The sequence below is a fragment of the Leptodactylus fuscus genome, chromosome 1, assembly GCF_031893055.1.
Source record: "Leptodactylus fuscus isolate aLepFus1 chromosome 1, aLepFus1.hap2, whole genome shotgun sequence".
Classification (NCBI taxonomy): Eukaryota; Metazoa; Chordata; class Amphibia; order Anura; family Leptodactylidae; genus Leptodactylus; species Leptodactylus fuscus.
In genome coordinates, this window is record NC_134265.1 from 222,550,743 (window position 1) to 222,563,514 (window position 12,772).

At 39.2% G+C, this 12,772-nt stretch overlaps 1 protein-coding gene across 2 annotated transcripts in view; it reads left to right on the plus strand.

Moving 5' to 3' along the window:
- The window catches only part of TNKS (tankyrase), a 137,887-nt gene that overhangs the window by 109,001 nt on the left and 16,114 nt on the right, over nt 1-12,772 (plus strand). For both annotated transcript variants that reach the window (XM_075283714.1, XM_075283715.1), the window contains exons 18-22: nt 284-472; nt 2,269-2,506; nt 4,071-4,153; nt 7,794-7,914; nt 11,319-11,416. In XM_075283714.1, coding sequence (XP_075139815.1) covers nt 284-472; nt 2,269-2,506; nt 4,071-4,153; nt 7,794-7,914; nt 11,319-11,416 — 729 coding nt within the window. The remainder of the gene's footprint in view (nt 1-283; nt 473-2,268; nt 2,507-4,070; nt 4,154-7,793; nt 7,915-11,318; nt 11,417-12,772) is intronic.

Sequence of the window (12,772 nt, forward strand, 5' to 3'; positions counted from 1 at the left end):
TCCAAAAATTCATGCACACATGTCATCCCGTAGTTTCTCTGCAGATGGTGAATTTGGTGTCTATATAAAAATACCACTTGGTTCAGAAGACTTGACTGAGCATATAATATGGCAATAGTATAATGCTCCCTGTCTGTCGAACCACAAGTTCATGCACTCGGCATACCATCTCAGGAGGAATAAACCTGTTCACAGTACAATTTTTCATTAATGGAGTATGGTTTTTGTTTTTAATTTTTTAAGAAACTGTTTTTATGATTTTATATTTTCGTTTTCTTTCTAGCATGTAGACATTGCTGCATTGTTGATAAAGTACAACACTTGTGTGAACGCCACGGATAAATGGGCATTCACCCCCTTACATGAAGCAGCCCAGAAAGGAAGAACGCAGTTATGTGCTCTGCTTTTAGCTCATGGTGCAGATCCCACAATGAAGAACCAAGAAAGCCAAACGCCACTAGATTTAGCTACAGTAAGTGCCTTGGTGTATGGTTTGGTAGTTATGACTTATTCTAGGGTACTTTTACTTTCAGAGAGTTATAATAGTAATATTTGTCTTGCTTTTTAATTGTTCTAAAAATAATGGGACAGGTTTCCTAAAATACAATGTAAACCTACAGTAGAAAATTTTAAAATGTGCCATATTTATCATCCAGCATGTTTAGATCATCTTGTCTAATTTTACAACCACTGTTAAGTGGCCTAGTTTACACCAAAATGTAAGTGCATTTTTTTTTTAAGCACAATGTCTGATCTCAAAGGAATCCCATGTGGTTTGGAACTCCTATCCCCATAATGAACAGTAACCTTTTTCTATACAAATGATATTGAATCTGCAGTCCTTTGCAATACTGCTTAGCCCTTCCTTCTCTGCGCAATGGCGATATATATATATATATATATATATATATATATATATATATATATACACACACTCACCGGCCACTTTATTAAGTACACCATGCTAGTAACGGGTTGGACCCCCTTTTGCCTTCAGAACTGCCTCAATTCTTCGTGGCATAGATACAACAAGGTGCTGGAAGCATTCCTCAGAGATTTTGGTCCATATTGACATGATGGCATCACACAGTTGCCGCAGATTTGTCGGCTGCACATCCATGATGCGAATCTCCCGTTCCACCACATCCCAAAGATGCTCTATTGGATTGAGATCTGGTGACTGTGGAGGCCATTGGAGTACAGTGAACTCATTGTCATGTTCAAGAAACCAGTCTGAGATGATTCCAGCTTTATGACATGGCGCATTATCCTGCTGAAAGTAGCCATCAGATGTTGGGTACATTGTGGTCATAAAGGGATGGACATGGTCAGCAACAATACTCAGGTCGGCTTTGGCGTTGCAACGATGCTCAATTGGTACCAAGGGGCCCAAAGAGTGCCAAGAAAATATTCCCCACACCATGACACCACCACCACCAGCCTGAACCGTTGATACAAGGCAGGATGGATCCATGCTTTCATGTTGTTGACGCCAAATTCTGACCCTACCATCCGAATGTCGCAGCAGAAATCGAGACTCATCAGACCAGGCAACGTTTTTCCAATCTTCAATTGTCCAATTTCGATGAGCTTGTGCAAATTGTAGCCTCAGTTTCCTGTTCTTAGCTGAAAGGAGTGGCACCCGGTGTGGTCTTCTGCTGCTGTAGCCCATCTGCCTCAAAGTTCGACGTACTGTGCGTTCAGAGATGCTCTTCTGGCTACCTTGGTTGTAACGGGTGGCTATTTGAGTCACTGTTGCCTTTCTATCAGCTCGAACCAGTCTGGCCATTCTCCTCTGACCTCTGGCATCAACAACGCATTTCCGCCCACAGAACTGCCGCTCACTGGATGTTTTTTCTTTTTCGGACCATTCTCTGTAAACCCTAGAGATGGTTGTGCGTGAAAATCCCAGTAGATCAGCAGTTTCTGAAATACTCAGACCAGCCCTTCTGGCACCAACAACCATGCCACGTTCAAAGGCACTCAAATCACCTTTCTTCCCCATACTGATGCTCGGTTTGAACTGCAGGAGATTGTCTTGACCATGTCTACATGCCTAAATGCACTGAGTTGCCGCCATGTGATTGGCTGATTAGAAATTAAGTGTTAACGAGCAGTTGGACAGGTGTACCTAATAAAGTGGCCGGTGAGTGTATATACACACACACAGGCCAACGTGACCTTAAATTCCATTTAATTTGAGGTTTCTGTTCCTTTAATAAAGGAATACCCCTATGTAAATTAATTTGTGTTTTACTTTTCATTTAGGCAGATGATATTCGAGCTCTGCTTATAGATGCAATGCCTCCAGAGGCTTTACCTAACTGCTTCAAACCTCAAGCTACAGTAGTCAGTGCCTCAATTATTTCACCAGCATCTACTCCCTCATGTCTGTCTGCTGCCAGCAGTATTGATAATCTATCTGGTCCCTTGGCTGATCTTGCTGCAGGAGGGTCTTCAAACACTGGAGATGGAGCTGCAGGGACAGAAAGAAAAGAAGGCGAAGGTAAAACTATGTTCTATGTTTCATTGAAATGGGTAATAGAGGCCAGTCACACTATAGTCCTAGATTGCGGTGGATATTAGTAGTACGGTGCCAATATCTAAAGCTATGTTCACATCTGCATTGGAGTCTCCGTTGTAAAAAGTCCTGCATGGAGAACGTTTTCCTCTACTGGTTTCAAACACTATGCCTAATGGACCCCTTTATAATCAAGGGGGTCCGTCAAACTCTCTATGCATGGAGAAGGTGCTGGAGAAAAAAAACAGAAACAAGCGCCCCTATGCACAATCTATTAGCAATTCTCAGAGTGCAAAGCCAAACAGAAACAGAAGCCCCTATTTTAGGGAGCTTACCAGGTGGGGTTGTGTGCAGACACGACCACTATGAAAGCATCAATATGTGGGTAAGGCGTTCTCTGTGAGAGCGCTCTTGGGATATCCAAGTCTGTGTGTGGTAGCCAATTCTGGTTAGAGCACTGTAGCTCAGAAAACACCCAGGCTTTGCGCGCTCTCAGTGTATATTCGTACAGGAAACTATTTCCAGGCCATGCATTATGAATTTATTTATATATTATGTTTTGAGGTATAAGGTACAGCACCCCTTCATCAGATCAAATAGACATACAGTGGTGTGCTATTTAACATTTCCCACCAAAGCAAAGCATCATAATTGGTTGTGGGGTTAAAGTGCATGTAGGTAACGGACCACATGATGATATTCAATGCATAATAAAAAGAACACACGATATCAAACTATAACGCAAAAGGGCACACAATAAAGTTCAGACATGTGAATTGATAAACATAATAGCTATAAAACTCATATATCAGATGCATAAATTACTCAGATGACTAATAATAAACATAACTATAAAAGCCATATATAAAAAATACATGGGTTACTCAATCTTAATCTTAAATGTGTATTAATATATATTTATATATACCGAAAATGAGAAAGCAAGGTGGATTTATAGTAAAGAAATCTAGATGCCAAGAGTTAGGGACATCTGTAGAAGTTGTCCTTTCATGGGCGGCATTCCAACACAGGCGTTCTTCTTGTTTGTTAGTATTAATCAGGCGTTGGTTTTATGCATTAGTCGACTTTTGCGCATGTGCTGTAGGTAATTTCAGTGTCTGCAATAGGAGCCAAAGTATGGCTTGCACGTATGCACTAATTGTATTGTCGGCTGAAGAAGTAGAGTCATGCTCCCTTGTCTGCAGTAGCTAAATAAACTGGCCTGTATAGTGTTAGTATATAACTGGGAATAGAAGATCGTTACCTTTATTAATGGGCCAAGTCCCTATATTAATGGAATGCAATTGAAACTGATTTTGACAGCATAAAACTATTAGAAAATAGTTAGTAGACTCTAATGTGAACCTAGCATAATCTGCTTTAAAGTTTGTTTTTTTTCTTTTCATTTTTCTGTTTTACGTTTTTTTCTGCTCATCTTATACCATTCAGATAATAAGCCAAAAGGTACTGTATAAAATATTATAGAGCCTTTCTGAGCAGCTGAAATTTCTCTGCTAGAAATACACATTTTTTTTTTTTCCCCTTGCAGTTGCAGGTCTTGACATGAACATCAATCAGTTTCTGAAAAGCCTGGGTTTGGAACACCTTCGGGATATCTTTGAAACTGAACAGGTAGGATGCAAGCCAAGTGTGTTATCTCTGCTGATGCTCAGCATCTCTACTTTCAAAGACATTATGGCTGACTCCTTGACCTATAGGAGAATGTTGCATTGCTTTCAAGTAGATTGGGACATAATTCCAGTAGGATAATAGAAATTGCATCAATCGAGATGGGGTGGGGCGTGGACAGATTTTTATGTACAGTTTACCTCCATGAGCCTTAGCCAACTCCACATTTACGTTCATACTTCTATGAAATATCAATTTTACTTAATAAATAAATCTGGTCATGGCAATACAAAAATTAGTATTGAGAACCAGGATCGCCTGTTCCTCCATTTAGTGGTTTCTATATGAGAGAGTGATGAATATTTCAGAATACTGCTCTCCTGTGATATAAGGCTGTTTGCTTTCTATGTTTTCTCTCTGGTAACTTCGTAGCTTCAGTTTATTTTCATTTCCTATCTGTTGACTGCATACTGAAAAACAGAATTAATTTGGTTCCAGAACAGTTGAAGCTAAACTCCACATGTTCCTGAATAACAATGAGGTTTCATACTCCCAGCAGGATACATGAATATATCCTGCAAATCTGGGCCTGTCTCAAAGAGATAATTTGAAATGAAAAAGTTGCGATGCATGTGACGACTTCATAGAAAGTCTCAGGAGGAAAGCTTTGTTTACCAATGGAAATATTTTTTTGTTTTTAGCTTTCATAAGTTGAAGTGCAGATTCCTTCCTTGAAATAGTCCTGAATACAAATCCAGGTTTCAAATGTCTAGTAAAAACTATGTAATCTCCTACTCCAGTGCTTTGGGTTGTAACACGAAGGCTACAGTCAGATGACCGAGATGCAAAACGCCCTTGAAAATTATCCATTTTTCACGGCCATCTTGCACCCGAGGGATACTCTTTTTCATAAATCTCAATTCATTTGTTAGTATGGAGGGTTCTGTGAAAACGGCCAAAAATAAGGCATGACCTCTTTTTGTGATGGTTCATCCACTCACTGACATTGAATTTAATGCTGCTATGTGATGTCTGTTTAAAAAAATAAATACATAAAAAAAGGGACGTCACTGTGGTGTGAATGGCGCTTAAGGCTAGGGCTAAACAGCAGCCTCTGGAATTGTCAGATTATGCTGGGTGTACACTGCACGTTTTACTGAAGAGCTGCGCATGGTGATTACATTAACCCCACATTCACACACCAGGAGAGGGGCTCCTAGCATTATAGTTATCTGCATATGCCTGACCGTGTGCTCTCCAATCGCATTTACTCATTGGCTCAGATTGTGTTTAGGTGTTCTCTGCTGTGAAATAAAATCCTCTGAATGTGAATGGCCAAAGACTGTCTAGACAGACACGATGTGCTGTAATTTTAGAGTAGGCATTTCACTCTTGATATATAGGACCTTTGCAGGCATAATCTTGGCAGCTTCATAAGTGACAGTGCCAGGTTTTGCCCATTCAACCATGCCCTTGAAAACTCATGAAATTACTGCTATGGGCCAGTTTGAAAGCGTTATAGGTCAGCATGTCTGTGACTAATATGAAAGAATTGGTTAACCCTTTATGACTTGAGCACATTTTTGTTGTGTGTACTTCAGAAGATTTAGTACTATTGGACAGAAAGTTAGAGAACATGGAAGGAATGTGGATTTTAGTGTTGCATTGCTGTAGTTTAAGGCTAGGGCTACATGGAGCTACACCTAAAGTCCAGGCAAGAAAACAGATTATATATATATATATATATATATATATATATATATATATATATATATATATTATACTCATGTGACTGCAGCGGTCAATAGTTACATATTGATAGTGCTATAGAAGGTCGTAGTTTTGCCCTGGCCTATGGGTTTCTAAGTAGGCAGCAAGTTGCTTTTCTCCAGAAGGCCTTTTGTATATTCTTTTATTACATTGTTATTTTGTGTTTGGGTTTTATCTAAAGTACAGCTTCACATATGTGTTTGTTTATGGTCCATTTGATATAGTCAACCCCCTATTGTTTTAGTGTATGTAGTTTTCATTACTTAAGCAGACTTCTGTAACAGCTCCTAAGTGTTAGGGTATGTTCACAAGGCGGAAAATGAAGAGGAATTCTCTTCATTTTCCGCCGCGGTCTTATCACAACGTGATGCCAATGCAGTGCATCAGCACTCCGTCGCGGCATCCTGCTCCTTATTAGGCCCGGATGAATGGGCTTAATCATGAGGGGGTCTCGAGCCGCGGACCCGGAATCCATGGCAAGATTGAGCAGGATGCTTTTTTTTTTTTTTCTCGCATCCTGCTGCAATCTCTGCCTCCCGTTGAAAGTAATGGGAGGCGGATTCTGGGAGGCCAAATACGACCCAAATTCCTCTATGCAAACACACCCTTAAGATGCAGAGTAGGGAATACAGAACTGACTTGGTATAGGAGGAGGGGTTTTAAGTGTAATAGGAGGCATACAGTACAAAAGGCAAACAGGATGATATATTTTGTGCAGCATGATGTAAATACATTGTTTTACTGTAATAATGCATTTATTTTTAATTTTGTTACTTCGACTGTTAACCTTTTGAGGTTAAAGGGATTTTCCAGGACATAGATGTTGGTGGCTTTTTATATTATCAAATAATGGGACTCCAACTCCTGGGATCCCTACAGATCAACTGTTTGAAGGGACTATAGTTCCTACTTGTCCTCTTAGGGAGCATTCACACTACCGTCAGTGTCTGCTGCTAATGTCCGTGCAAAATCTTGTGCGGACATTAGCTGTGTCCGTGACTTTTTGCATTGATTTAAATCGAGATCGGTTGCGTTCATTTACTGTCCGTGGGTGTCCTTAAGTGTCCGTTCCCAAAGATGTCCAACTTTTCAAGCGGACAGCAAAAACCTACATGTCGGGTTTTGCTGTCCGCTTGGAAAGTCGGACATCTTTGGGAACGGACAGTTAAGGACACAGTAAAAGAACGCACCCGATGTCCATTTAAATCAATGCAAAATGTCACGGACACAGCTAGTGTCTAATGCTAATGTCCGCACAAGATTTTGCGTGGACACTAGCCGACGGACACCGACGGTAGTGTGAATGCCCCCTTAATGTTTATCCCACCACAGTGCTGTACATTTTGTAGTGATTATGTGTTTTTGAAGGAAATTGGACTAATTTATAAAACTAGGCAAAGCCTTTACAAAATGTTTCACACTGTGACAGGTAACCAGTGAGGAAGTGGCCCTTGACTGTTGGCGTGCCTCCAAGATCTGATACTTTGATACTGAAGGTCAATTCCTAAGTCCCGGAAAACTATTTTTCTGAGCAAATTGAAATGGTATTCTGTATTTGAGTGTGTATGATTGCATAGCGTGCACTTTTTGTTTTTCATTTTATACAATCGTAAACTTGTCACATTGGCACATTTTGCATTTTAATTATAATGTGAGATGAAAAATAAGACTCATGGGAAAGAAGGAAATGGAGGGGGAAATTAATGGGAGAGAGAGATGGATACAATATATATATATATATTTTTTATTATTTATGATCTCTCATGTAACCCAACCCATTGTGCTAAAACAAATCCAAGCACCAAAGAATATATTTGTTAAAGTAATGACAATAGAAACCACAGACAGGAATATGTTTTGTTGTTTTCTTCAGATCACATTGGATGTGCTGGCCGACATGGGTCATGAAGAGCTGAAGGAGATTGGAATTAATGCTTATGGTCATCGTCACAAGTTGATCAAAGGCGTTGAGAGACTTCTTGGAGGTCAACAAGGTAAATCTACAGAAATTCAGTTCCCTGTATCCAGTAAATTAAACATAAGTACATTCCCTATAGTTATAAAGAGTTATAGATTTTTCTTGTGCCATATGAGGGAACATTTATGGGGTTTGATGGGGGGGGGGGGGGGTCCAGTGTATTTGATCACAAAATTAGCACTACATAACTTCCAGTACAGGATCGCAAAGGTAGTGTGATTGGAGTCTTATAGAATGAAGTGATGACCTGAACATGGCATGAATATTACAGAAGCGGTTTTGTTTTTCTTTTTTTCTTTTCTTGTGTTAGAAGTTGTGATTAACTTCTTTTAAGTCCCAACCACCTAGGTAGAACTTGAAGAAAAATGTAGTGCCTCATGCTGTGGTTTTATTTAACTCATTTTATTTTGCCTGTATAGCACCATTATATTCAGCAGTGCTTTACAAGTATTGTTATCAGTATTGTGTGCCATGTATGGATCACAATCTAAATACCTTATCAGTATATTTTTACCTTGTGTGAGAAAACCAAAGTACCTACTGGAAATGCACACAAACACAGGGAAAAACACACAAACATCATGCAAATGTTGTCCTTGGCTAAATTCAAACCCAGGACTCTAGCACTGCAACAGGACTAACCACTATGCCAGCATTTAGTTTCTAACTCTCCAGTAGAGGTGAATGAGAAAACAAAGGAAACAGCATTGCATACAGAGATACTCTGTTTCTGTAGCTTTGCAGTTATGGAAACAGCATAGCTAAATGTGCTATACGGTTTCCATAGCTCCATTTAACCCCTATGCTGCTCGCCTGTTTCCTTTAAAGTGTACCTCCAGTAATAAACAACTTTTTATAAATGAATAGTACAGGCTAATTTATTAAACGTTGTAATTTATCTCATTAAAGAAATCTATTTTCTTCTCACTTTTCAGGCAGAGTTACTTTCTACATATTAGTTTATGAAGGAGAGGCAGGGGTTACAAAAGTCACTCAAATAATTGCTGCTGTTACTCTGTTATTTCTTGCTCTTGATCATACAAAAAATATATCCAAAAAGTAAACATGAGCACGAAGTGCGCAGGCAAAAGAGTGCAACAGTCAAAACAGGCTTAAAAAGAAACAAGGGGGATTCATACAACAAAGAAAGGAAAGGAATGAATAAGGAAGGATGTGGCGTAAAACCATACTCCATTGACGCAGTAGGGTAGAAGCTTATAAGGGTTTAGTTCTCCAGGGCTTACAAATCATGGAGTGTCCAAAATATGGCCCAAGATTCTCAAACAAGAGCAGTTAAGTATTCAAGTGACCTAGTTTACCGCATTCTAGCAAACTGCTCCTCTAATGATGGAGTAGGCACGTCTCAAGTGCTTTACTTTGGCGCGATGACTTATAGCAAAGATATGAAGTAACGACTGAAGGATGTGTTTCCTTAGGTACTCAGGAGTCAAGTTGAGAAGGATGTCTTGGGAGACTATGGAAACCGGATTCCCACAACATTATCTACCTATATCAAACCTGTTGCCAATGGGATTGCAGCCAGTGGGCATTGCCAGAACAAATGGAATATATTAGCTGGCTGGCACCACACCTCCAGCAAAAATCTGGAATAATGGAGTTGAAAGAGTGGAATAGTTTGGGGTGCGGTACCAGTGCAGCAACATTTTGTAAAAGTTCTTCGTGTGTAACACAGCAAGAAGTTCTTGTCGCTTGTCTCCAAATTACTTGTTCTTTTAATACTACTAGATTGTAGAAAAGAGGCTATTAGTGGACAAAATTAGTCATTAAATCAAATGGCAGATAGCAGCCTTACCTTATTCATAAAGCTCTATGTGACGATTATAATGTAAACAGACAGCCAGATTGAAGAGAGGGATGGGGAGAACAGCTTAAAATGATGAAGGAAACTGATCTCCTTTAATAAGATACATTTACAAAGTTTTTTTTATTCAAATGCACTATTTATTTGTGAACATTCATTAAAATGTATTAATTTTAATACTTTATTTATTTAGACCCCCTAGAATTCTTGAACCCCAGGGTGTCTGGTCACTAATGAAATGTGTTACAATGCTAATGCAGGGTTCTGACAATACAGAAACTAAATAACATCGGACACCAAAACGAACAGCATTGATTGCTCAGGAATGGTGAGGGCTGGAAGAAAAATTCCAACTGCATCAGAATCAGTGGAGCAGTTCCTATTAATTGATGTAAAGAGGTGGACTTGATGGAGGTGGTGAAAGGTCCTCTTTAAATTCATATCTTGTAAAGTTTTTGAAATATTAGGATAAATGTTATATTCTTTGTCTAATGGCCCTATATAAAACTGATATAGATGACCATTTCTTCTTTCTCCCTTTTGGCCAGTTGTTGATGGTTCTCATAAGCAGCTTCTATTGCCTACTCGGTGTTCACACTAGTGTTTAGGTTTCTATCCTTTAGGTCCACTTAGGGACCCAAAAAAAAAACGGAAACCTTATCCGCTTAAAAAGCAGTTACCAGGAGAAACCTGTGTACCCTAAAGACTATGATGAGGTCTACCGAGTTTCGACCCATTTTCCGTTGATTTAATACTGAACTCAGCTGGACTTTTCTCTCCGCCTATGTCATGCGATATTGATGTGGGTTTTTGTTTTTTGGGGTTTTTTTTTTTTGCTTGCTTGTTCCTGTTTTTGATCAGTCACTGGAAAAAATATATATTCTATAGATGGTGTGTGAGAAACCTGTATTTATGAAGGAATCTGTGTCGGTCGTTTGGCCTACCTGCTCTACAGCCTTACATATGTGCAGCTATAATTTCTAAAGATGAGCGAGTAGTATTCGATCGAATACCTCTCCGCCATAGGTATCGGCCGAACGCCAACAGGTTAAACACATCAAATATTCGATGCGCTTAACCCCTTGGTGTTCGGTCGCTTACACGGATACCTATGGCGGGGAGGTATTTGATGGAATACTACTTGCTCATCTCTAATAATTTCTTTTTTATGTAATGGTTAAACCAGAGCAGTAAAGATAGAACGAAAATAAATAAAAATGCAATGGAGTAACTTGAGGTTACTTTGCAGTGTGTTAAGACACATCAATAATCTTAAATAAGACTGAACAACTGTTTGGCCTTGCAAGACTCTTTGGGAATGAGACATCTCTTGAGCACCATGAAGGATTTGATCTTCCATTATTTCTTACCACAGAACACTTTGTGCAATTAATCTTCAAGACTTTTCTTTTCAAGGACTGGGTAGCTTTGAGGCATCCAGGTACAGTCACAATAATTGCTTGTCTGTGCTTCATGTTCTGCTTTTGGTTTGTGCAGAAATTTCTCATCAATACTCCTTTTTTCTACTATCACAACAGCCCAGGGGCTCTTAAGTTTCCTTTATGACTTTGTTACCGTTTGATTCTTTTTCATTTCAGGAACCAATCCGTATTTGACTTTTCACTGTGTTAGCCAAGGCACTGTTCTCTTGGATCTTGCTTCAGATGATAAAGAATATCAGTCAGTTGAGGAGGAGGTAATTGCTCTTGAGCTGAATTTTGCTTCCTACATCTATACTTGTTGCTGATTGCAAACTGTCCAACAATAATCTACTACATAAGTTTTTATAAGGAAGCTTATATGAACATGCTATAAAATTGTACCTGGCAAGGCTGGCAATTTCCCACCATAGCCTTTTATAGATGAATAATATTAAAGAGGTTGTCCAGGCAAAATTTTTATTTTTTAATTCCAGTGGAGGTGAAGGAGGGGAGGAGAAAAAAAAAGAAAATAAACATACTCCCCAGTTTCCCAGTGTCCTCCCAGTGCATTCCGGTCTTGCTGCTTGTATGTCTTCCTTTGAGGAAGTCCTCGGTGGCTGTAATATCCAAGGTCCTTTCCACTGAAGCCATTGATTGGTTGGTTACTTGACCGCTGAGGCCAATCTATGGCCTAATGGAGGGACCCAGGAATTTCACACGTGTCAGGGACTTCCGCTGGAAGAATAAAAAGAGCTGCATGGAGGCAGCGGAGAAAGGTGAGCGTGGGTTGTTTTTGTCCCCTGGCCTAACTTAAAAAATAACATTTTAGCCTGGACAGCCCCATTAATGTTGTGTGACCACAAGTCACTGCGTAGCCCTAGCTTACATGTTTAAGATGATTTTTATCTTTTGAGTTTTGACATATGTAGTAGCTAGCCCAATTTGAAGAGTTTCCTATTTTTACCTTTCCACTGTGTCACCCAATAAATAAAATGTATCAGAACTGGTTCTGTTATTTGGTACATACAACTTGTTATCCACTTCCATGTTCATTCCAGTGATCTGATACGTTTTTGAAAACGTGACATGGGTGTATTGAAGTAAAAATAGAAGCTTAATGTCATTACTAGTTATACTGTGTAATCCTAAAAGAGGCATCATACAGTGTACCAGCATAACTGTAAATTGTCTTGTGATGGTTGTTGGTAGAGGAACATGAAACTGATCTTATTTGCATTACTTATAGTGCTAAGAGCAAATGTGAGCAATAGGCAAACTTAGTGCTTTTTATACTAGATAAAAAAAAATATTAAACCTACCTATTTATCTGTTTTCTCTTACATGGAAAGCAGCCATCTGAGGGCAAACAACAACATATACCAAAAGAAAAAAGGCTGAAAAATACAAATTCAAAAATATTTAATGTGTTAGTAATAATAGTTGACGACAATACAATACACTTAAGTATAGCCACATGATAGTTGGTGTAAAGCCTCTAGTGGTACCGCACAGATAATACATGTATTAATGATGCTATTAAGCAAAAAAATCATAAAATTGTCTTTGGTATGCAAGGATTTCTGTGTGAATGTGGGACGGGAGGCATCTGAAAGTGACCAACAACTGTTACC